The sequence below is a fragment of the Lagopus muta genome, chromosome 6 (assembly GCF_023343835.1).
Source record: "Lagopus muta isolate bLagMut1 chromosome 6, bLagMut1 primary, whole genome shotgun sequence".
Taxonomy (NCBI): domain Eukaryota; kingdom Metazoa; phylum Chordata; class Aves; order Galliformes; family Phasianidae; genus Lagopus; species Lagopus muta.
In genome coordinates, this window is record NC_064438.1 from 44,680,198 (window position 1) to 44,705,464 (window position 25,267).

Here is a 25,267-nt window from a genome sequence, read left to right on the forward strand (position 1 = left end):
GTAAAAACAAAACATATTTATGAAACTTTTTTCCTCTTGCTCTGACAGCTCTAGAAAGCAAAAGTAGCCTTCACCATTATGTCTCATAACAAGACTGTGACTCTCTTGAACGTACTCCAACCAACCTGCCAAAGCCACACAACACAAATAAGAACTGAGATGCTAGCAAATTCTGAAAGTGTTGACCAAATGAGTACAACAAAATCCCACATATGAAACTTAAAAAACTGCAGATAAGGTGGGTGCTTTCTTGACATTGAGATTTTAACCAACCACGGATGGAAAGTCCTGCAGACCACAAGGCTGCTGCACAGTCACTGAGGGTAGTACAGCTCTGATTCTGTTTTGCTCGGAGTGCTCCGATGGGATTTTTTCCTACAGCCTGCATTTTTGCAGAAGGCTGGTTTAAATAGCTGGCATGGTAATAGTAATGCCTGGAAAGCACAGCTTTCCCCAAAAGAAGTTTTCCAGATTTCTGTCAGAAGTCTGGAGATGTGCCAACCTGTGTATTGATGCTAGCTGCTAGCATTACAGCTGACAAAAGCTGGACTGAACAATCATTGGTTTTGCTTTTAATCCACTTCAAAATACATTTATAAAAACGTGGTGCAGTAAACCACTCTGGGCTGCATATGTTCTCCTTTAACAGCATCTGAATAGATTGAGAATTTACTTTTTAATGAATAATTAAGGCAGTTTTAGCTGGGACGAAATGGACTGTACTGGTGAATGGAGCACACGTAGGTCACGTATCAGTGAGCCAGATGCACAGGGTGCACACCAGTAAGTGAATGTAAGCATGTGATTCTTAGATTAAATAACAACTAATGAACCAGAATATGCCTGAAAGACTGCATCTCATAAATTCTTTCTGGAATTTTTTAAGGAAAGTTTTTTATTTCTTGCAAAAATTGACACCAGACATTTTTGAATGTATCCCATACGGGAGAATCTGGAAAAAAAGCAAGAAAGTGAGGATATTTTGAGGATATTTTATTAATTTTACAAACTACAAAGAATGTAGTGGCAGAAAAAGAAAATCAGGAAAAAAATAGCTAGTGTGTAAGATATGGAGTGAGAGACATTTACGGTTAAGGAAACAATGTGCTGAGACTCTCTTCCCAGAGAGTGGTGAGGTACCCCAGAGAGTGGTGAGGTACTGGAACAGGCTGCCCAGAAAGGTTGTGGATGCCCCGTCCTTGGAGGTGTTCAAGGCCAGGCTGGATGGGGCCTTGGGCAGCCTGGTTTAGCATTTAACGTGGAGGTTGGTGGCCCTGCATGTGGCAGGGGGGTTGGAGATTCATGATCCTTGAGGTCCTTTCCAACCCTGGCCATTCTGTGATTCTATGAGACTGGTCTTTCAAAATCTTCTCCATCAATCGTATTAAATTTGACAGACTGGCGGAGGTGCATGACTAGCTGACTTGTAAAAGCAATCATCACAGTTAACCCAGATGTTTGAAAAGAGTGAAAACTTAATTGCATTTTAGCAAAACCAGCAGATGAACAAGGAGGCAATCTTAGCTATCAAGAAAAAAACAAACACATGTTGTCTTCATTTTGGGAGGAATGTTCTAAGAGACTTACATGAAGCAATCTTAGTTCTGAAAGAAAGAAAGATGATGGCAAGTGTGTCATCATGGAGATAAACCGAGATTAAGTAAGTCAAGGAGCCAGAGGGATTCAGCAGTTTATTTCACATACATCACTGTGGGAACATAAACACAGAGAGGGATTGAGAGGAAACCTAATCCCTGTACTTCACATTTGCTTTCTTCAACCACTGTGACAGATTTAAATAAATTTGTCAGTGCGTTCAAAGTACTGTTTTCCTGTATTTTCTTTGGGAATAGGTTGCCAGGTGGAGGGGAAAGGCTTGAGACATCATCACCGAAAACAGTGAAGCAGTGGACCTTAAGTGGGTGCTGATGAGGTTTTGTGTACATTGTGTCAATAAATAATTAAGTGCACTGTTGCATAGAGAAGAGCAAATAGAGGTTTCAGAAGGATCATTTACAAGAAAACATTGGAAGACCTGGGGCATTGAAAGACCTGCTAGTATAGACAAGCATAGGTCCAGGAGAGCCACTGTAACATGCTTCTGACACATAACATGAGGAAGATAATATTTTCACATCTCCAGGAGACAATAAGAAATAGTAGTCTTAAAATGCAACAGGTATGTGTAGATTAGAGACTGGAAAACATTTTCTTGTGATAAGCAGAACTTATATCCTGCAGAAAACACAGAAACTAATTGTACCCCTTTACACATCTTTTTCTGCAGCTGATTTACCTTTCTACCTCAGTAGCCATGTGTTAATTGGATTGTTTGGGGGAAAAGAAAAAAAGCAAGCATTTAGAATAGAATAAAGTAGGTGTGAGGTGATAGCCTCATGACCAGGAAATTCAAAAGAACAACAATGTGTACCAGAGAAAACAAGCATGAGGGAGGTAAAAAGGAAAGAAGACTAGAGGTTAAAAAGTTGCTAACATATCCTTGCTGACAGCAGGCTTCCAAATAGACAGTGCTGATTTAAAAACTGTTGAGTATGGTAATGACCAGCTGTAAGCTTAATGCTATTATTTACTGCAATATGTAGTCCTAGTTCTGGCATTTTCATTTCATGTAAAATATCCACTGAAGTCTGTGAAAACAAATGTCAGTGATGAAGTTTATATACCCAGAATAGGATTCTCTAAGCTTGACCTATGTTGTCTTCTGTCTTCATCTCAGGCAGCTGTGGGAATCATCATATCTGACTTCCTAAACACTGCATGCATCCCCATGATAATGATTTTTTTCCTACACATAAGTAATATCTAATTATGTGATGTGTTTGCAGTATCATTGTGGACACCTGCACTCAGATTCCAAACATTTGAGTAACCCATTGCCTTGTTCAAGACAAATGGTCTTTTCTCTCTCTGCTGGTTAAAATACATTTCCCACTGTATTAGGTTCAGCCTTGCCTAGTTGATCTGCACATCTGCAGCTCCAGGATTTCTCCATGTGAAGACAGGGAATTGCCAAACTGGCCCAGTGAAGACCTTCCATTCAGTGCTCACACCATCACATGTGCTTGCCTTTTGTGCTGGCAGCCTGCTGAATTTGATGTCAGGTTCACCCTTGTGAGCCTTCACGAAACTTCTCATTGCCATGTCAGCTGTGAGTTGTTATGAAGATCTAAGGACATAATATATCAGCAAAGTTGCTGAGTTTACATCCTTGGGAGTGACAGTATGTATGCAGAAGATAAATGTTTCTCAGTAAAAAACTTCCTAGAGACATGCTGCATGCAAAGTTGGACATCTCCAGGACAAATAAGACCTTTCAAACTTGTCCTCCACAGTTCTTCTACTGTCAAAAGTGGAAAACATATCTTTCCTGAGACAGAGAAAGAAAAAGAAGAAATGTCTTCAATATTGAATTAGTAATCATGAGAAAAGCCAGATGTAATAGAGGTAGACAGGGTTAAAATCCTTTGAATGTTTGTATTGAGGAATGCTTGTGTATATTTGCATTTGTCAAAAAAGAATTAAGAGAACTGTTACTTTTGTTCGTTATGAGGATTTGCATGCTCTTGGTAGGGAAAGTTGAGTCCTAACCTAGTAGAGAATTGTTGTGAGTATTCTGGGTTCTTTTAAACAAATAATGAATTCAAATTAAGAAAGGCTGAATGCAAATAAACTTCCCAAATCCTCAGACTCTCCAGACTTCATTTTCTAAAAGCTTCTTTAAATGTCACCAACCATTTTTGGTCTCCTAACTTTGATGATTCTCTCAGTGTCTGTCTAGAAGGCTGGCTTTGTTTCTTGTTTGAAGAGTGATAAATGACCCCTGTCATTTGCATATGGAGAAAAAGGAAATAAGATAGTAAGAACACTGCAGGAAAGGATTCAGCATGATTTTTACGGGAAAGAAAGAGAAGTAATGAAAGAAAAATAAAGTAGTATAGAAGGATTGAGAGATTGTATATATATATGTGCACGTGCACATAATGCACTTAATTTATACTGTGGGAGAAGGAATGCAAGCACAGCCTAGTTTTGTATACTTCATTTTGGTGTAATTGAGAACACAACAGTGGAGAAAGAGTAACATCTCCAGAGTACAAATGAGCAGTGGTCTAACTTGAAATATTTCAGTTATGAGCCAGCCTCTAAGACAGTGGCTGCCTGTCATAGAATGGGTCTGATGCACAGCACTCCAGCACTTGATGTACACTCATTCAAGCACAGCTACAGCCATTACATAGAGTTCAGAATTTCCATAAGTTCATGTTAGAATAGAACTCTATAACCCCTCTTAAGGCCCTGCCATTTCCCCCTAGCTTTTTCCTTGTTAGATGTTCCTGGACAATTAGATTCCTGAACATTTTCTTTTAGTGAATCATACAGCCATTCTGAGGAAAACAAAAGGTGTATGTTGAGGTAGAGGGAAACAGAACTATGCCTCCAGTTAAAAGTTCTTCAGCTGAGATGCTCTCCTACCTGTATGCTTTGGAAAGCTATATTGGCTATTAAATAAATTAAAATAAGGAAGTCCCTGAGTCAAAATCTCAGGGAGAATGTAGCTGAGCAGTGTCTCCTGAGCAGTTCTTATATCTTCCTTCATCACCTGCAATTGAAGATTTTCGGAGAGGGATTTGTGCTCTGACTGGCACAACTGCCTCCCACTAATAAAACCAAGAACCATTATGTTCAATCCAAGGCCAGGATTTTTTCCTATTTTTCACTAACTGGTTTGTGACAAGTGTCTGGTCAAGTTATCTTTGTAACTCAAAGCTGCATATGCTCAGCAGAAGCACACAGATGGTTGGTGATAAATTCTCTGAGAAGTTCATTAGCAGTTAGGATGACCCATCCCCCACATCTGTACATTTTGACCAGACCGAATATGCTTTGCTCAGATCAGGTGTGGAAAAGAACTTCCTCTTCAGTTTCTTCATGCTTTATTTTAATTTCTCATCTGGAGTGCGGAGATAATAGCACCACTTGCCTCAAAGTTTGTTGCACGTGTCATAGGCTAGTGTGACAAATTGAGTGAATGCTTTCCTATTTTCAGAGAGTAGCTGAGGTCATTTGAGGTAGCTAAAAGAAAAGAGTCAGAAGCCTTCATTTACTGTGGACAAAGTGTGGGGCCTTGAGCAGATGGAGCCAGTAAGGAGCTGTAACTTTCCATCTTAGCTCTTCCTGCAGTATATGATTTCTCTGCCCATACAGTCATGGAAATCCATAGATAAACAGTAATTTTTAAAGAGAAATTAGTTGTTTGCAAAAAAACTTATTACAACAGGAGCTGTAATAGGGAAAAATAATGTGTGAAATTCTTGCTAAAAAGTACTTGTTTGAATATGAAAAGGGATGTAAAGACATTGTATAGAGAATCTAATTTTTTCATCTACGTGTAGATGTGAATCTCTTACCTTTCATGGTTTCATACAGAGAATTGGTGCCAGAAATTTTTGAATTATGTAGCAGCAAGTAGGGCACATTCTGCTGAGCCTGGACTCTGGGGAGGGCATTTGTGAACTGTGAAGTTTTCAGCAGTAGTGAATGAAGCTGGATGCCCTCTGTGACAATTAAATATTCATACTCATTACTCAGCTAGGTACAGGATGCTTAGAATCAGTTGTTGACACTTAAAAACAAAGTGTTTGTTTGTTAGTTTTAATTGGTATGTGAACAGAAGATACTTTACAGTTTGTTGTTCCTTCCCACTTTAAGATAACATGACTTATGCAGGGTGCTGAAATCCTTTTTTTCTAAATAATATCTGGGGAGGTAATAAATGCACGTCAAATTGAAATGGTGATTATGTCTATCATACTGAGTCACATGATGTAGAAGTTAAAGGTTGTGAACTGATTTGATTTATTGCTTCCACAGTTTACTTAAACTGTCATGAGGCAGACTGGATTTTCTATTAACCCACAACACTATGAGCACTGTATGTTCAGAATAGGCAGCAGGGCAGATATCTCCTCCTTTGGCTTAAATCCTAGTGAAGCTTAATGAAAATTGATAATTCATATCCGCAGATGAACATTTTGGAACCTTTCTCCTACATAACATTAAATAATCTTCCCACACCTTGTGGATTCCATATGGAAAGAAGATTATCATGATAAAATGAAGGGAAAATTCTGTAAAACAGGATATTCTTGATAACATACAGGAAAAACCTACAAGATGTGATCTAACAAGATGATGTATAAAGTTCTGTGGAAATGTAAATGTAAGCCACCAACTATTCATTCAGCATTATATTCAGAACCTCAGGACTAGAGCAGGTCCTCAACAGAGAGGAATCTGAAACAGCAGGAGCTGTAAGTAGAAAACAGATAGTTATTCCAAGGCCTTGCACTATCCTGTCAGGAAGAAAGGATGGAAAAAAATTATTACTTTTAGGGCCAGATGCCTTTCTTCTAGTCACCAACTACTGCAATGGGCAATATGACTTACGAGAATTGGTGATCAAACTATCTCTCCATCTGAGAGATGTGTATATGGAATTTATATGGAAAAGAACATGAAGAATCTTGTCTGTAAATCTGACATCCACCAAAAAGATTCACCTTGAAATGGTAATTGACAACTACTGTAAAAACTGTCCCATAGAGTATAATTTACTTTTTAAAATCTCTTAACCTATTTGTTAAAAGTAAATAAATGTAAGTTCATCTTGTTTAAGGAATTTGCCATATTATACACTTTGCTTCTAGGACCGGAGCAATTGTGAAAGTAAATCCATTCTTCTGAATGTGATGTGAGCTCTATTCTTGAGACAGACTTCTCTAATCTTTGCCTTAACTGGCCTACCAGTTATCCTGCTTTCAAAAATAAATAAATAAATAAATAAATAAATAAATAAATAAATAAATTAGTTTTCGTTTTCTTCACTCACCATCATGTGCTAAACACTACAAATGTCTTGGGCTTCAGGTTCCCTTTTAGCTAATGAATGCAGTAATTTACAGATAAATGAAACAACACTGTGGGATAAGTGTACTTTTCTACTTACCCAACAATAAAACCTGAAACTATCTAAAAATTACTTCAATGCCATAGAAACATGGAAACCATAGAAAAGTCTCCCAATTTTAAGAAAAGCCAGAATTATTCCCTCCTCCTGAATGTGCCTTTTGCATACTTGATAATAAATATTCCTAAATTTCATAATATTACACTCACTGTTGGAATAGTACTTTATTGGTTGTAGGATGGTACTAGTTCACATTTAATGAAAGTCATTTTTAAAAATCTTTTTCCTCCTTTGAGTGGAAATGAAACTTGCCCCATAGACAAAAGAATGTCGAAAGAGTGCTGAAGTTGTTCTTTAGACCACGTCTCTTGCATTCACAAGAGCTGTTCTTGTCATGCAAATCTCTGAATTACAGTGTTTTGAAACAGGAAATGAAAAAGATCGTGATGGCTCACTTTGAAATAGTCTGAGAAAGACCAGGGACTTCTTATGAAAGGGAAGCTGGAGACTGGAAAAATATAAGGACTTTATGTCCTTATATAGCCCCAGGATTCTCTTATAAATGTGAACACGGAGATGGGAAGCCCTCAGACTGACCTCACCTCTTGTCCCCTCTAAGCCTAATCACGATATCCTATGTAAACTTTATCTTAAAAGAAAATACTTAAGACAACCTTGCGCCTGTTACCCAAGTAGGAGCCAGCATCGATTGCACAGCACCTGTCAAGGAATTTCAGTAGAAACAAGGTCATCTGGGTGTTACCATACAGGACGGATTGCTGCAAGAGGATGAGGGTGAGCCCGGACATGAGGCTTCTGACAAGTTTTGTGCAGTCAGGAGGACAGAAGAACACGTTTGGTTATTTGCATTTATTGTGCTGGCAGACTGGAGGGGTTTATATCCTACTGGTTCCACGTTCTTTGGTGTTTTAAGCTGCCTTCGAGAATCAGTTGATGCCATCTGTCAAGCAGTCTCCTGTACAGCATCATCTTTAACTGTCAAGAAGAGCAAGACGACGCCTGGCACTTTTTAACAGCCTGACCCGTCGCACCGCGGGGCTGCAGCTCCTCCTGCCATCACAACGCAGAAATGCAGGACACATCAGTTGGCAGCCGCCCGCTTCCTGCCCGTTTTCCACGTTTGCACGCACGTCTCGGGGCTCTGCCCGCCCTGACTGAACTCCCACAACTCGAGGGCCGCGCTGCACCTCAGAGGTGCAGCGACCGCAGCCCTCACGGGCCGCAAAACTGCGCGCAGCCCTGAACAGAAGGCCTGCGGTAACCTGGGGGCGGTGCGTGACGAGGTTCCCGCCAACATTCACACCCCGCCCCGCCCCTTCTCGACGTGACCACGCCCCCTAAGCGGAGGGGCGGGGCTTGCAGCAACACGCAGTTTCACGCCTCTCCCGTAGCCTTCTGCGCATGCGCGCGCCGCGGCCCGGAAGGTGGCCACGTCTGCCGGAAGGTGGGCAGCGCCAGGCCGGGGTTTTGCTGTGTCCTGCATGTCGGCCTCCTCTCGCTTCTCTGCTCGGGCTGGGGGTTCCTCGCGCTGTGAGGAGGTGAGGCCGGACTGTGCTGAGGCCTCCGCCGCTCCTGAGGGCCGCCGGGTGGGAGAAGGGGCCTGGCGGGGCTGTGGGCCCGGGCGGGGTCGGCCAGCTCGGTTTCTCCTCACGGCTGCTGTGCTGCCCGCTTCCTGCAGGCCTGTCCATGGTGAAGGGGCCCTGTCGTAGGCTCTGAGTGCCGGGGAGGTGTCGCTATCACCGGGGCACCTCAGGGCAGCGGTTTGTTCTGGGGGTGTTCCTCCCTCTGACCTGGCTGATGGAATCTGCGGGTCAGCCATCTGAGGGATGTTTGCCTCGTGCATCTGCTTCTGTAATATGTTTGTTGACACGTTTTCCTCCTCCACCTGGGTTTGGTTGTTGTCAGACTTTATTTTTTGTTAGTGCTGCACTGACGGGCTGGATCAGCAGGTGCTGATGCTAGGAGCAGATATGGTTTGATGGCAAAGCCATGTGCTTATGTATATTTTCTTAAGAAACTGATTTGGTTTATTTCCATCAGTTATCAACAATGAAATACGAAGCTGGTAGGACAGAAGTGTTAATGTAGTTACAGCAGTAATAAATGAATGCAGCAGTTTTTCAGTAACCCACACTTCTTGTCTTCTCAATGTGTGTCTGATTTTCAATTGTTCTCTTTTGCAGCATATGTTCCTGAAATTTTGATGCAGAGTTAACCATCAGACATTTATCATGTCTTGGCTTGCTGATTTGGCTGGAAAGGCAGAGGATCTTCTCAACAGAGTTGATCAAGGGGCTGCATCAGCTCTGAACAAAAAAGACGCAGCAAGCAACGCAGTTTTTGATAGCAAGAATTTGGACTCTGCCAATGAATATTCTGAATTGTCCCAGCATGCCAGAGAACTGAAATATCAGACTTCATCCAAAGCAGCCTACATCTCCTCAGCAGCTGATAACATTAAAAACCAAAAGGCTACAATCTTAGCAGGAACAGCAAATGTTAAACCAGCACGTAGAACAAATTCAGAAGTTGCTTCTTCAGTAGAAAATGTTTCCACATCCAGAGCTTCTTCACATTTTGTGAGGAGAAAAAAGTCTGAACCTGATGATGAGTTGCTGTTTGATTTTCTCAACAGTTCTGAGAAAGAGCCTAATGCAAGGATGGACTCTAAAAAAGAGAAGAGCAAGGCACCTGTTCAAAATCACTCTCGGACTTCAAACATTAGTTCTGTATCTACTAGTACACAGAGTGCAGTGACTACTGAAGATAATTCTGTCAGGAGCAAAAGCAATGGTAGTTTAATATTATTGAATGTAATATATTTTAAACCCTTTTATGTCTAGTGTAAGGCTAGGTAAAGGTTTTTTTTGTCACTTCATGAAAGATCTAGTGGCAGCAGTGTGTCACGTTTGTGAAGTACAGTATGGTCCTTGCTATTTTTCATCACTGGAATAATCTTAGATACTACAGTAATTTGGCAGGTTATATAACTTGACACTGAAACCCTTTGTGTTCTTTGTCTGCTTCATTGCTACTGCTCACCTCATCCTGCCTGAGTTGTGGCCTGATGCTACATCAGCACCCATGCATCCCCACTTGAAAGTATGGGTTCTGGCACTGCTGCATTTGTTCCCTTGCTTGGGGTTGTTGCCTGTTGTGATGGCACATACGTGAGCAAGTGAGTTTCACTACAGCTGGTAAATGGTTCTGGCTGTTACCCAATGCCCTACCTGATATAATGTGAGCTTCTCTCTGCTCTGCCATGGAAGATGGGCAAGCTGTCAAACTTGCTTGGCTTGGACAGTGGGAAAATAGGCATGCTTCTTTTGAGTTACAGGCATGAGAAAGTGAGATAGACAACTTAGTTTTTGCCAGAAGTAGTGCATTGCTGCAGATACCTGAAGTAGTTTCCAGGCCAAGTGGTTAAAAACTCAAGTGTCTACTAAGGAGAATGAAACTCTTAGAAACTTTCATTCTCTATCTGGCTCCCCAGTCTATAGTCTTTCCAATAATGCTATTTCTTCTATAAAATTGAAGCAAATAGTTGTATTCCTAATAGTATAGCTAGAGTATTGTTTGTTCAGTACTTTGTGCGTGTAAAGCACTGTGCCAGTTTTTTTGACTTAGAGAATCAGAATCCATAGAGTTGGGAGGTACCTTTAAAGGTCATCTAATCCAGCTCACCTGCAATGAATAGAGACATCCACAGCTAGATCAAGTGGTTCAGAGCTTGGTCCAGCCTGATCTTGAAAGTATCCAGGGACAAGTCATCCATCACGTCTCTGGGCAACCTATTCTAGTGCCTCACTACCCTCACTGTAAAAGACTTATCTACATTAAATATGTTGAAAAGTTTTACAGGTAAAAAGGGGTCATTTCCAGAGATCTAAGTTTTTGTTTTTCTGGGTCTGTAACTTTTCAATAACATTTGACAGCAGTAAGTCAAATATGTTAAACTTAGCTATAATGCAATGTTGTATCTTGATAATTGATGCTCGGGGAACATAGTTATTTTGCTCAGTGTGCTCAGTTGAATTTTTTTCTAAGATTTTTCAGTGGAGTTTGCATCTTGGAGCTGCTGGGTAAACACACGATTAATATGTAGAGTTTGAGCACACTAGTTTTGAAGTCAATTGTATGTATCAGTCATTTTGATGTCCTATATAAAAACTGTTGGAATAAATTGTGGTTCGTTAGTTACAGACAAAAGTAATTAATGTTACAGTATGTACATTGCCTTGGATGCAATCCACTGTCTGCTGTAAGTGGCTACTTTTTTGCCTTATTAGCTTCATTGGACTTTTGAGTTTTCCAGACAAAGGAATGAAGATAGATTGTCTGATAATTTCAAAGTAAATGAATTAAAAGAAAGGAAGTAATACTTCTTAAAAACCTTTAAATAGCAAAGGGATTTGAGAAAACATGAAATAAATTTTTCAGTCACTGCAGTTACTTGTCGGTACGCTGTTAGGAATTCCCAGTCTGCTCCATCTCCTTGATGAGCTCTGCCACGTGAGACCTGTTGCAGTGGCAACTAAGAAGGTGGAGCAGATTGGTTGATAATCACAGAGCAAAGAAAATGGTGTTTTGACAGCTGAACTGAAGTCTGGCATTGAATTTGCTGTAATGTGTCCCCATGGATTTTTAACAGTTGTCGATCTGGGGCACATTGAATTCAGAAGGAATGATTTTGCATTGTTTGCTTGGTTGTTCACTGTGTGCTGTGTTGCTTTCTGTCAATACTGGTGCGAATCTTCCAGCTGTCTGCACATAGCAATCAACGCTGCTAGAGTGGCTGCATTACTTTCAGAGCAGTAATCCACTACTGTGTGTGTGCTGAGGAAGGCCTGCAGGTTCCCCCTTCCCTGCAAGTGAGTTCTGTTCAGACTACATCAGAAATTCCTAAATTGCTTTTTAAAAGTGAATTTTAAAAGTGTGTTTTGAGAGTTATCAATGCAGAATCATCAGTAAGATGATGTTTCAACTGAAGATTCTTAAAACACTCTTTTACATAAAGATAGCTGAAACATAGAGCTGTGTGGCTGAATTGCATATTTAGGTTTGACATCAAAATTATGTTATATTCCAATACAAGCTGTTTTGTTTGTGTTTTTTTTTAATTAGATTAAGTGCATTCAACCACTGATACAGACCTACAAATGGTTCGACCAGTTCTAACTTGCATCTCTCTGTACAGAAACTCCAGACAGCTCAGATTCTGGACAGGCAACCCAAGTGGATGGCACGAAGGATTCATCACTAAGTGCAGTAACTAATCCTGGCCTTTCAGCTAATGATGATGTAAAATCACACGAGCTGTCCAACCTTCGTCTGGAGAATCAGCTGTTGCGAAATGAAGTGCAATCTTTAAATCAAGAAATGGCTTCATTAATTCAGAGATCCAAAGAAACACAAGAAGGTATTGTAGTTTGGAAACTAAACTGTAACATACTTTGAAAATACTGGTAAACTGGGAAGCAGTGCTGTTTCTATGCTAGAGTTTTATATTTATAATAAAGTTTTCCTAGATAAATTTGCATGCGTGACTTAAGCAAAATGATTCCTGGTTTTGAAAATTATGAGCTGAGGGAAACTGGAAGTCTTGTTCAACTACAATAATAACATACATGTTGATGAAGGTGATGTAGTTGAGTTAGTTCCAAAGCTTACATCTTAAAACTAGCAAATACTAAGTGTTAAAATATTTTTTTCTGCCTTTTAAAGTTTCTTGCAAAATAATTATGAGTGACTGCCTTTAAGTGCTTGAAATCTGCCTGCTTTCTGTCTGTAGCTAATTGATGGTAAAAATCTCAGATTGATGTTTTTGTATGACTATGTTAGCTTTTTTTTTTTTTCCAAAGCTAAATGAAATGAAATATGACAGATGTGAATATAAAAACAAATAATAAAATACCTGGCAAACTACTTCAGTTAGGCACACAGCTGAGGGACTGTGTCTTTTTTTCTTTTTTTAAAGTAACTGTTTAAGCTGCAGAATTTATTCTCCATTGAAGTTTAGCATGTGAACTTTGATTGAAAACACAGTCTGGGTAAATATCCAGGTATCATTTTAACACTGTATTTGTCTGCTGTTACTTAGTTTGATCTTATTGTTATGTAGCGTTGAATTAGATGCTATCTGCAGAGGTTTCTAAAGGTTTGCTCACACAGGGCTGTTCAGCAGTAGTTCATTGCAAGGATTAAGAGAGATTGTCAGCTGCAAAGCAGAATGAAAATGTACTTTGAGATCATGTGATTTTTTTCTTTTTTTCTTTTTTTTTTTTTTTTTTTTTTTTTTTAGTATGTCATGATCTGACAGCCAAAGTCTGGTATTTGTTACTTTTTGATAGCTCATAACGTTTCAGTGTTGCTTCATCTTGGTTGTATTTGATTTCTTCCTTGAGGAAGTGTAGCATGCACATCCTGAGCACTTCAAAAACCTTGTCATGATCTGTTTTTAAAAACTTAAAATGTTTTACATTGTAGAACTGAACAAATCCCGGGAAAGAGTGGAGAAGTGGAATGTTGACCATTCAAAGAATGACAGGATGGTCAGAGAACTTCGAGCTCGAGTTGATGATCTGACAGAAGCTGTTGGTGCCAAGGATTCCCAGCTAGCTGTGCTCAAAGTACGCTTGCAAGAAGCTGATCAGCTCTTAAGTTCCCGGACAGAAGCTTTGGAAGCATTGCGGAGTGAGAAATCACGGTACTTAATTTCAGACTTCACCACTTTGCAAAAATAGCAGTAAGGTTGAAAATTCAGGGTGGATAGTTTAGTGTCTTTAAGGATAAAAATGAATGAACTAATGGGGGGAGATGGTATCAAAATTTGAAATATGAACGTTGAAGTTTGCTCTGAGCTCATTACATCACAGCTGGCAGTAGAAACCGGGCAAATGAATAAGAGCAATTATCGCCTGGTTATTGAAACAAATTGTATACAATATATTTATGTTTTTGTCAGAGGCTCGAAGCTTAAGAGCTGAAGAAATGTTTCTGTCTTGAAAAATACACTTGCTTATTCTCAGATGTAAAGACTTCTTTGTCTTTACATCTGGGACATCCCATCTTTACTGGGACATGAATCTGAAATTGGATACTCCACAGTGGGACTGCAGGAGTTATTAGCGAGCCATGTTCACTAATTTACTGGGTACATTTTCAAGGCTGTTGCTAAAGGTAGTCATATTTCTGCCTTAAAATCATACTGGATTTTTAATTTCAATTAATATGTATATCACTCTTTCAGAATAATACAAGACCACAGTGAAGGGAGCAGTTTGCAAAATCAAGCCCTTCAAACTCTTCAGGATAGGCTGCGTGATGCAGACTCCACACTGAAGCGAGAGCAAGAAAGTTACAAACAAATGCAGGTTAGATGGGAAGACTAAGGAGGAGTTTGACTGCTTGTGAGATCAAATCTGTGAGGTTCTAACTGCTCTCTTTTCCCCTTGACTAGTTCCTGGTCAGGGTACTAAGCACTTGGAAAGGTGTGCCTTCTGCTACACTAAGTATCCCTGCAATGTTAGTTTACTTCTTAAATGCTATTTTGAAAGCTTTATGATTAAATCTTAATCGATGAGAATCGATGCTGAAAAGGAAATTTTTTTCCACTCTATCTTTTATGTGAAAGCATATTTTAAATCAGCAGTCAGTTTGATTTTCCGTGCTGTATTGTTCCCCACCTGCACCTACAACTTGAATATGTAATCTTAAGAATGTTAGACTGGGTGGTCACTTCTGTGGTGAATGTGAAAGCTAATATCGCTAGAGACTTTATGTGTTCTCCATTTAGCTTGGCCTTTATTATGTGTAATAACATCTGTGAAAACCCTTACTGTTTTTTTTTGTTTGTTTCGCTGCTTTAAACTAAAATACCTTTATGATTGGTTTATTTATTTTTGTTGAAGGATAGCTTGCTTTTTGTTTACCAAACATACGTAAACAGAAAGATCTACTTCTGGTGGCAAAGAAATGCATATTTTTACTGAGTACTCATTTAGTACTTCTTTAAGCTAGCACAATTTCTTTCCACACAGCACTAATGCATATGCAAGTTGGACACAATCCATATGAAGTGTTATTTCAAATGTAGTTGCTTTTAAATCCTCTCTTTTTTATTTCTAGGTTAACGTTGTGATTGTGTTTAAACAGAAAATATTGTTTCTTTATTGCTAACAGAATGAGTTTGCAGCACGTCTGAGTAAAATGGAAGCAGAACGTCAGAATTTGGCAGAAGGGGTAACGGTTGCAGAAAGAAAGTATTTAGATGAGAAAAAGCGAGCTGATGAGCTTCAGCAGCAAGTGAAAATAACTAAAAACCAGCTAGAATCTGCAAAACAGGAACTGGCAGACTATAAACAAAAAGCTACTCGCATACTCCAAGTAAGCATTTACTTAAAGGCATTCAATTTCATTTGTATGCTTGATTTTTACAGGATGTTGTTCTTCAAGTGATTTAATCTATTTTTTTCCATGTGATCTGTAATATATTTTGGGGTAAATCCATAATGATACCTATTTGGAACAGTTACTAGTCTGCATTTTGTACCTCCTAAAATTTTCGTTGACAGATTGAGTTAAATAATGAAATGGAAGTTCAGGTCCTGAACAAAAATCCAAGTGTACCACTGCACTTAGTTTATAACATCTGTCATTGTGTTCCCCATCCCAGAGTCTGATCTTAAGCAGATGGATACAAATGTAACCTGCAGTTTATCTGCACCCATGTTCTTGTGCCGAGAAAATTGCTATATTCTGCTTGAGTCTGAAGCATAGTGGATGCTTGTGTAAACTGAAGAAGATATTTTTGTGTTCTGAAAAGCTGTATGTGATTATATAAGCAATGGCAAAATTGCATATTCTGTGCAGTTATCTACTAGTTAAGTTATTAAGGGTACCAATTTGAGTTTTATTTGTAAGAGTAAGCAAACCTTACCTGTTTAGAATAAATCAGTCTTGTCTGATGACCAAGGACATGACTTCAATCACGTTGATGAATGCAAGAAGCATGAGATCAGAAATCAGTTTCAAGCTAACGTTAGGTTAACTTTGTTTAAAAAAAAAAAAAAAAAAAAAAAAGTTTATTCTGTTTCCCAGAAGAGATATTGCTGATCTGGGTTTTTATTTGGCTTTGTTGACAGGAGAAAGGATGGACTAAATCTTTGTCTTCAGTGTCTGTATTCTCTCTTACATTAGCTGGAAAGGCAGAATTTTTATCTGTGACATGTTTAACATTCCACACAATTCTGAAGAGTAAAGTTCTACTCTTCCTCTGATAACACAGACTTTCAGTACATCCCGTCTTGTGACATGTGGCAAATCAGAGAAATTATTAGTAGGGAAGCATTTTCCATTTTAAAATGTGTGGAGTTATTTTTAACTTGTCTGAAAGAACAGATAAAGCAGTTCTTTTACTGTAAGTCTACATAGGAAATTTAGAGCAATTTTTTAATGGGTTTTATTTGAGCACTTGTGAAATAGTGCTGTCAATAACATTTTGATTTATTATTTCAGTCTAAAGAAAAGCTGATAAACAGTCTAAAAGAAGGCTCTGGTATTGAAGGTCTGGATAGCCAGACAGCAAGCACAATGGAACTAGAGGAGCTGAGGCACGAGCGTGACACTCAAAGAGAAGAAATACAAAAGCTAATGGGACAAATACAGCAGATGAGAACGGAGCTGCAGGTAGCTATGGTTATGTGCACACCTACATGTAGTTAGCCATGCACAAAAGACTTTTTTTTGCATGCTTTAGGGCTGTCACTTCTAATATTTATTTGAACAAGTATTAAAGCCAAGCCAGCTTTTGCTCAGCTGTGGGGTAAATGCTTATAGAGAACCATTTTCTTCTCGTATTTTCTCTCCTGGTGGTGGGAGGAGTATTAGAGTTACCATTTTCTTTTCTCACTCTGCTATGCACTCATTTTGAAACAAGTAATTATTTCCAAACAAGCCTGGTTACTTCTGTAGATTTTACCTATATCCTTTTCTGCAAGAGCTGCTACTAATCCTTGAAGCAACTGTAATCTGAGTCAGCTGTGGCATAATTGGCTCAACCCAGCAGCTGTGCCGGGTTTGCACAGTTTTAGCATCCAGACAGCAGAAGGGAAAAAGAGATCACTTGAAGGCTTCTCATGTTTACAAACTGCATTTATCTCGTTGATATTGTAATAAAAATATTGTGTATAAAATGAGCAGTTGTCTTTAATTTACCCTCATTTTTCTTGGAATCAGTATTGGAGAAGCAACAGTTTCTGTAGTCACCTATGACAGATTGCAGAACTGTTTGAATGCTAGTGAAATAGTAACATTTCTGTTCATTTCAGGATATGGAGACTCAGCAGGTAAGTGAGGCTGAGTCAGTGAGAGAACAGCTTCAAGACCTACAAGAGCAAATAGCAGCTCATAAAATGGCCAAGCAGGAGGCAGAAGCTGAACTAGAACGGCAGAAGCAGGTAAAGAATGCTTGAAAGCTGATGGGTCTTATTTTAGGCCAATGTTGTCTTCAGCAAAGCATTTGGCTTAATGAGAGAGTAGCTTATGTGGTATTTGAGGGTTTTTTCTTCTAGTAGTCCAAGGAAATTTCCCAAATTTCTGTGAATGTCATAAGGCCGAAGTGCAACCAGTACTAAGCAGTAATCCTGATTAAATACAGATCTCAGCTTTTTTTTTAAAGAATAAACAAGACCCTAGAGAGTGAACAAAATTGATAATGATCTTAAATTTTATTTAACAGGGGAACAATCCAGCAACAGGAATGTGGTAATAAATGCATTTATGTCAATAAACTTAATAATAAAGGTTACAATTGTATTTGCTCTGATCAAATTCTATGTAAGATTCCAAAGTACTGTATAAGACAAATTGTTAATGAGATAGTAGCAGTGAATTTTGTCAGGTTGTATCATCTTTTTAAGCTGTTCTGCGCTAGAAAGAGGAGAAAAAACTTCACTCTTGTGTTTTGTGTTAACAAACAGAATATTAGGTAGATTGGACCAATGTTTTGCAGCCTATTAAGATGTCCTTTAAAAATAAAAAAGCTCATGTAAGAGTATTAATGAGGAAAGCAGGTGAGTGTACTGTATTTGCTAGGAACAATTTATCTTGTAGGATTATCTGTCCTTTCAGAAATTACATTTGAATTAGATGCTAGCAGCTTGAACTAATTAAAAGGCAGAAGTTGATGTCTGTTTTTGATAGATAGTTGATGGCTATATCAAAGCAGATGGTGAATTATATCACATTACTCCTGCCCTTCTGAGGGGTATATTTTAATTTAATGTTATGTATAGAAGAAGTGAGGTGAAGCCTTTTTTTTTTTTTTTTTTACAAAAAAAAACAAAACAAAACAAAACAACAAAACAAACCATTATTGGTTGCTACAGAAAATGATATTTCTTTTGATGACATATGAATATGTGTGCTTTTGAAGTAATTGTTTGCAACAGTACTTAATGCAACAGTGGCCTGTTCTACTGGAGAATTGCTATAACTTGCTGTAAAGTTTCTGAGGCTGACATTGGAAAATGAGAGGTTATTTATTGTATATCTGATGACTTAAAGGAAAAGTATGATCAGCTGTCTTCTGTAGCAGCTGTTAGCTGAAGTGGCACAGTGATTTGAAGGCAGTTGTAATTTAAAAGATAAATATGGTAGGTCTTTCAGTAGGAGTTAACATAGCCACTAAATCGTGGGAGTAAGAATACTCACTGTTAGTTTTGCTGTTCAGTAAGTTGTCTCTTGTTAATATTGCTTTTCCTTTTCCCTCTGTTATGCTAATTTATCTTGAAAGTTTAAGGAAGGTCTGTGACATGCACAAAGCTAAAGAGAAATATGCCAACATTTTTTAAAATTGGAAGATACCCACTTTATTTTAATTTTACGATTGATGGGCTCCTTTTAGGAACAGAGATGTCTCTCCCCTTCCTCTTCCTCCTCCTCCCCTCCCCTGGTATCCCTAATTCTTTAAGTTACACGGTATCGTTTAAAGATAGCAATATAATAAACAGGGAGAATATGAGGACAACAAAACAAATCATGTTCCCAGTGGAACTGTATCAGTATTAGTAAACTGGTCTGGGTAGTATTTACGTGAAGTCAGTCTTCACAAAACGATTTTATGATCTTCTAGGTTCTGTCTTCATACTCTGCTCTCTTATTTTTTCCCAGTGCTAGCCAGACGCTTCTGGATTATATTAAATGTTAGTTTATATCTGATTATCCTGTGTTACTTACTCTAATGTGTAACTTGAAATAAGAGAATGTCTTTCAAAGTACTTACGTAAGTATGAGAACAAGATCTTTGATTGTGATGTACTTCATAGGAACTCCGTTACACCGAGGAAGAATTATATCGAACAAAGAATACTTTGCAAAGCAGAATAAAAGACAGAGAGGAAGAAATCCAGAAGCTCAGAAATCAGGTACTGTATTTGTATAAAAAATAAGTACTACGTTCACTTATGAAAACAGTGCTGAAAATTATTAATTTGCTTAAACTATACGAAAGACACATAGGAACTGCTACTGAGTTAGCATATGCTTGTTTGCTATGCAAAGTAGAATTTTAAGTGTGGAGAGCACAGGAAAGGAACCATGTAACAGTAAATAGTCTAATTTTTATGATTACACATGCTTTTGTCTTCAGAGAGTAACCTGGGATCCTACTAGACCTGCTGTGTGCTTCATCCTGGAAACTAAACAACGCCATTGGTGTTTGATCATGACTGTTTCTTCAGAGATTCTTTTAATTGTGCATAGAAACATAAGATGTCCTTCAGACTAGTTAGCCATGTATCCAGCAGATAGGTTTTTATCTTGAATAGTGGCAGTGTGAGCATGGACACCGTCTTTGCTCACTTGCGCTCTTTCAGCATCTGTGGTTTTCTTAGGTGAATTAGAGACCCTAAGTTCTGTAAGTACGTTTATGGAACTGTTTTTCTTAACTAATCCCTTTTGGAACATTCTGATAGTGTCAGTCCTTAGCAGCCTCCTTGGGCAGACACTCCTTGTTTGTACTGAGCATTTCCTTCCTCACTTGAAAATATTTTACATGCTCACTTTGTGAAGTTGGAAGTAAGAGGAGATTGATTGTTGTGATTGCCATGCATTTAAACTCAGTTCTGAGACATAGCATTAATTTTTATGATAAAACTTATGTTCATAGCAATAGAAGTGGAAAACATACGCATACGTTTTTAAACAGCTTTCTTGTTTTTCACATGAAAAGTCTTGTTTTAACAACCGTTGTAATTGAGTTTCTTCTTCGTTACATTCACTGGTGATGGTTTGGATATTATTATCCCATAGAAGTCCTGCAAATGTGATAGCTTGTTTCTGGGGGCTTAGATTTGGTGAGCGTACCACTTTTGTAATATGTCACATTGGTCAGATTTTGAACATGTTCTAATTTTTCCTTTATTTTTTTAGCTCACAAACAAAGCTCTAAGTAGTAGTAGTCAAACTGAATTAGAAAATCGCCTTCATCAGCTGACAGAAACACTTATTCAGAAGCAAACCATGTTAGAGAGCCTGAGCACAGAGAAAAACTCACTTGTCTATCAACTGGAACGGCTTGAGCATCAGCTGAAGGCTTTCCAAGGCAGTAGTAGTAATGGGCCTTCCATTAACATGGCAGGAATTGATGGTACTGAAGGTAAATAAGGAATGATAACATTTAAAAATTTTCTCTCTGCAATGATGGTTTCTGTATTTCCTAATACTTTTCTCTGAAGATCTGACTTCATAAAGGAAAAAGAGAAGTCTGAAAACATGGTGCTTATAGCTTTCAGCTGCTGTATCAAAAGCAGTTGAATAAAAGCTCCTCTTTGTGAATAAGTAACCTTAATGAAACCAGTTTAATTCTTAATGTTGTGGCACTATTAGAGCAATCTTATTTACAAATCCTGTCAAGGTGGAAATAAATCTGTCTTATTGGGTTCAAACGATGTTAGAAGCAGACAGTATTTGCTGTCTTGTAAAAAAAAGTTTTGGGAGGTGAATGTGAACAGAACACTTCCTTTTGAGTGTTGAACAGAATTTTCCTTTTGGCTTGTTTTTAGTTGCACGAAGGTAGCAGTCTGAGAATCTTATTAAAATAAAGTTGATGCGTATTAAAAGTGTAAATAATATGTAAATATTTGGAGTATACAAGTTAGTATCAGAAGTACTGTCAGTTTTACTGTATGAGAAATGCAAGTAAATGGAGAAAAGATGATTATCAAACCCGTTATTTTACACTTAATAAAAGAACTCATTACTTACTAGAATTCAATACAAAGATGTCCATTCAATTAACTAAAGTAAATTTTTGAATGTACTAAGTTGAATTGATGCTTAAATCAATTGTAAGTTTATCGAGAATCCTTCCCTTACAACACACTTCAAAATAGCAATCAGGTGAATTTGCAATTTTTGTTTTGTCTGTATGTTTGTTATGAGCTGTAATTTACTTTTTACTTAGACTACAACTTGAAGTGATTTTACAGTAATGAGTCTCTTTTTGTTTCTTCCCTTCAAATAGGTGCTCGTATGCGTAATGTTCCTGTCCTTTTCAGTGATGTGGATACCAATGTAGCAGGAATGTATGGGAGAGTTCGCAAGGCTGCTAGTAGCATAGATCAATTCAGGTAAGAACATGACAAGAAAATGCATCTTCTGGTTTAGGAAGAGATTTTTAATAGTCTGCATTCTGAATTTTCTCACTCATGAATATATGAAGTAAAATTCAGGTCTGAAACAGATGTTTGAGTTTGTGATTAATTAGAATGAGAGGAAGAAGAACTTGCTGCTTAGTGCTGACTTGTGTATTTTGTTTTTCTCTTGTGTAGCATTCGGCTGGGAATCTTTTTAAGGAGGTATCCTATAGCAAGAATATTTGTAATAATATATATGGTAAGCAAGATTTCTTTAAGAATATAATTCAAGTCTTCTTTTGCCAGTTTATGAAGTACAAATTAAATGTATGTGTAATCAACAATTTTTTTTTTTTGTAGACTAAATAGTATATACAAAACAGTATTTTGGAACTGTGTTGCTTGCTAGTTCTCAGTTTTTCTCATGAATTCTTAGTATAGAACTCTGAAGGCCAGTTATGTAACTACCTTTTAAAAGAATGTTTAAAGCGAAGTGAGAATGGAAAATAATTCTGTGACCTGCATGCACTGATGTTGGAAAATTGACTTTTTTAATGGGTTTTCTTAATATTTGGCCCTCCACTTTTGTGCAGTAATTAACGATCATGCTACTCGAGTAGCTGAAAAAATGACTTATTTTTGCTAAAATTCAAATAATAGAATCTTAACAGAGGAGGTGATAAAAATTGAGAAAACAAAAAAATTATGGAAATGAGATCCCTTCCTTTACCACTAGAGGGTAGATGTCTGTTAGTTGAAATGAACTGTAGCAAAGTAGAACGCAGTCTGCCCTGACTGAAAATGCTTATTGAGTCTTTGAAATGAGAGGGAATAAGTTGCTTGAGAACTCACAACGATTTTTCTGAACAGTCCCTAAGAACAGCTGTCACTATTTCAGTAAGGCAGAGAGATGCATGTAAGTAAAGGAAACGACAAGGTTCCCCTGCAGTTTCTTCTTCCAGCTCGTGAAGTACTGGAAGGAACAGGGCTGTTTAATTCCTGACTTCTCCCTTTCTTCCTACTCGTGACTTAGACTTCAGAATATGTGAATAAAATGCTTTGTACTGAGATACTGAAGAATTTTACTGCCTGAGCTACTCAATAACGTTGAACAGGAGCCATATATTGGGCCTTTTTCAACTGGAATTTCTGTTATGATTGCTGCAATTTTAATGCTCAGGTTTTGATTATTATTTTTTAAGGATATTTACCATAGGTATTGTCACTTATCTCTTTTGTTGCACCCCAGCAAAATGTATTCTGTGTAATTCCAGTGAAGTTCAAATGATGATTAACATTTCTGCAGTGTTTATAAAAATGTTAGTGAACATCATGTTTGGGTAGGGAGAAGGAAAGTAGAACTCAGAGTTTTACTCTGTCTGGTGTCAGCCAGGTGGCACAGGAGTATCAGCTTATCACAGCTTATCACAGGTGATGTAATGTGGGGTCTGTGGGCTGGGCTGGGTATCAAGGAGAACAGCTGGAGCTTCTGCAAGGTATGCATGGATGGAAAGAAGGTAGAGAGCATAAAGAAGCCTGGATTCTGTGCACTTACTTTTGCTGTTTGTGTAAAATCTAATTTAGCTTTCTGTGAATGGCTTCTTCAGAATCTGACTCAGCATTTCATTAAGCATATAAGAATTAGTTATTAGAAGTAAAAATAGTAGAAATATTTTGCTTAAATATTTTTCATACAATTTTTTTTTTCACTTACACTGACAGACTTACATTGCCATAAACAACAACTGTGTGTGCTAAGTTAATTCTTTCTGTTTTCCCAGGCATTGCTTCATCTTTGGGTCATGATTGTTCTGCTTACTTACACCCCAGAAATGCATCACGATAGCCCCAGTGGCAGATAGGCTGAGACACCACCGTGTGCTGTGCTAATGTAACTTGGACTGACGGTGTACTTAGGATAATCAGTCCAGATATGCTGGCAAACTTCCTTATGGTGTTTACAAAGAATGAAAACCATCATGCCTGATTTATCACTACTTTTTAAATACATGTATAATACTATGTAGCTTTACCAATTTACCTAAAAGAGCATCTCTTTGCTGGTGAAATAAAGATATTAAGTTAAGCTAAGTTTAGCCTTTACATTTTACATAAACCTTCTCATGGTTAGTGTAAAAGATTAGCTTGCATCTGTAGAGAAATGCAAGAACTTCTGAAGTTACAGATAAACAAGGTACAACTAATTTAGGTAATGCAGGATGTGGGCTATGGTCAGATAGCAGACTGTACTTAGCAATTAAATAAACTTTATTCTTTCTGGGTTTCTTTCAGTCTTATTTTGCACTTCTGTTTTTAACTTTGTAAATAGGCTTTTCCTTAATTTGTTAAACTGAAAAAAATGCCTGGATCCGTGCAATATCTTTTTGTAAATACATTGAAAAATAAAATATACATTCTTCTTAGCTTTGTACTTCTAGTGCAACAGGTGAATTCCTGTCAGCTGATTGGTGGGGCTGCCTATTTAAATGTTGTAGTGGAGCTTTATCAGAGAGAGACAAATGGTGATTTGAAGAAGGAAGGTCCAAATTCTTCAAGAAAAATGGTGTTTCCTTTCCCACTTGGGATCTCTGTATTTTAACTACATTTTCTTGTATACCTCTTATTCTATGTCTTAATAAGATCTTATATTCACTGAAATATTTATTTTCTGTAACTTTAGATACCTAAATTAAACTATTTCTGTGATTTTTGTATTATGTCAAAAAATTATCATGTCTAAACACTTCCAAATGTGATAATAAACGCACCTCATCAAATCCTTATTGTAAAACCCATAAGATCAATCCAAAGCTACTGTTCTGTCATTAGGCAGTGGCATCCTTAACTAGTAGTACCACAATACAAGGTCATTTTCTTGTGTGGTGCTCGAAGCTGAGTAATGTGAGGATGACTAATTTGTCACTGATGAGTATAGTTCAGCTCTCACATGACTTGAGCATGCTAAGCCTTGGTCCTGTACACAGAGCTTGTCATGCTGTCTCCTATGGAAATGTTACAGTGGAAAAATGCCTGATTCAGGGCCTGCAGGGAAACTGGAATGTTTTGGTGGGTTAAATAATAAAAGAGAATTTTCAAAAAAGGTGTCCCTACCCTCTGTGATATTTGCTGTGCTTTTTTCAATCCCTGCTGCCTCTTTTCAGTTCTGATGCAAGAGGCACTCTTGGACACAGGGAAGAGCAGTTGCTATAGGAGGAAGTCGAGGACAGACATTTGTAAAACCTTTTTCTGCGTATGTAGATATTTGTGGGTTTGTTTTCCTCCTTCAAAAATCACATACAGCAGTCTTTGCCACTTTTTTTTCCCACTTGTGAAAGAGGAGCGTAGCACTGCGAGGGTGGTACCCCATTATATTTTGCTTTTCAAGAGGTGTGATTTGACCAATCAAACTGAATCAGGATGTTCCCACCTTGTGAGAAAGCTGGCAGTTGGCAGGTGATGGTCAAAATTCCATACAGGAGGCTGCTCAGTGTGGGGGATTATACAGGATGAGAAAACACACTCAGCTGTGCCACTAAAAGCTGTGCTTCTGTAAGTAAACACCTTCACAGCTCTGTGTAAATCACAGAGAAGTATGAAAAGCTTTTACAATAGTGTTACCTGC

The 25,267-nt window shown here is 38.1% G+C and overlaps 1 protein-coding gene across 2 annotated transcripts; it reads left to right on the plus strand.

Annotated features, from left to right (window-relative positions):
• The first annotated feature begins 8,396 nt into the window (after positions 1–8,396).
• Positions 8,397–24,056, plus strand: GOLGA5 (golgin A5). Of its 2 annotated transcripts, none has more exons than XM_048949028.1 (13): positions 8,397–8,547; positions 9,193–9,802; positions 12,207–12,428; positions 13,496–13,715; positions 14,259–14,382; positions 15,191–15,394; positions 16,526–16,696; positions 17,338–17,466; positions 19,336–19,434; positions 20,441–20,666; positions 21,531–21,639; positions 21,841–21,904; positions 23,427–24,056. In XM_048949028.1, the coding sequence occupies exons 2-13, from the start codon at positions 9,241–9,243 to the stop codon at positions 23,505–23,507; spliced, it is 2,211 nt and encodes a 736-aa protein (XP_048804985.1). In that variant the 5' UTR covers positions 8,397–8,547; positions 9,193–9,240; the 3' UTR covers positions 23,508–24,056. The 2 variants fall into 2 exon arrangements, with proteins under 2 accessions (XP_048804985.1, XP_048804986.1); XM_048949029.1 differs by having other exon boundaries at positions 8,398–8,547; positions 21,534–21,639.
• The last annotated feature ends 1,211 nt before the right edge of the window (positions 24,057–25,267 follow it).

What these genes read in the sequence shown, in the direction of transcription:
- GOLGA5 (XM_048949028.1), top strand. Translation starts at nt 9,241, where the DNA reads ATGTCTTGGCTTGCTGATTTGGCTGGAAAGGCAGAGGATCTTCTCAAC. An exon ending in AGGAATTGATGGTACTGAAG is followed by an intron (nt 20,667 to 21,530) that starts GTAAATAAGGAA and finishes CTTCCCTTCAAA; the next exon opens with TAGGTGCTCGTATGCGTAAT. An exon ending in AGTAGCATAGATCAATTCAG is followed by an intron (nt 21,640 to 21,840) that starts GTAAGAACATGA and finishes TCTCTTGTGTAG; the next exon opens with CATTCGGCTGGGAATCTTTT.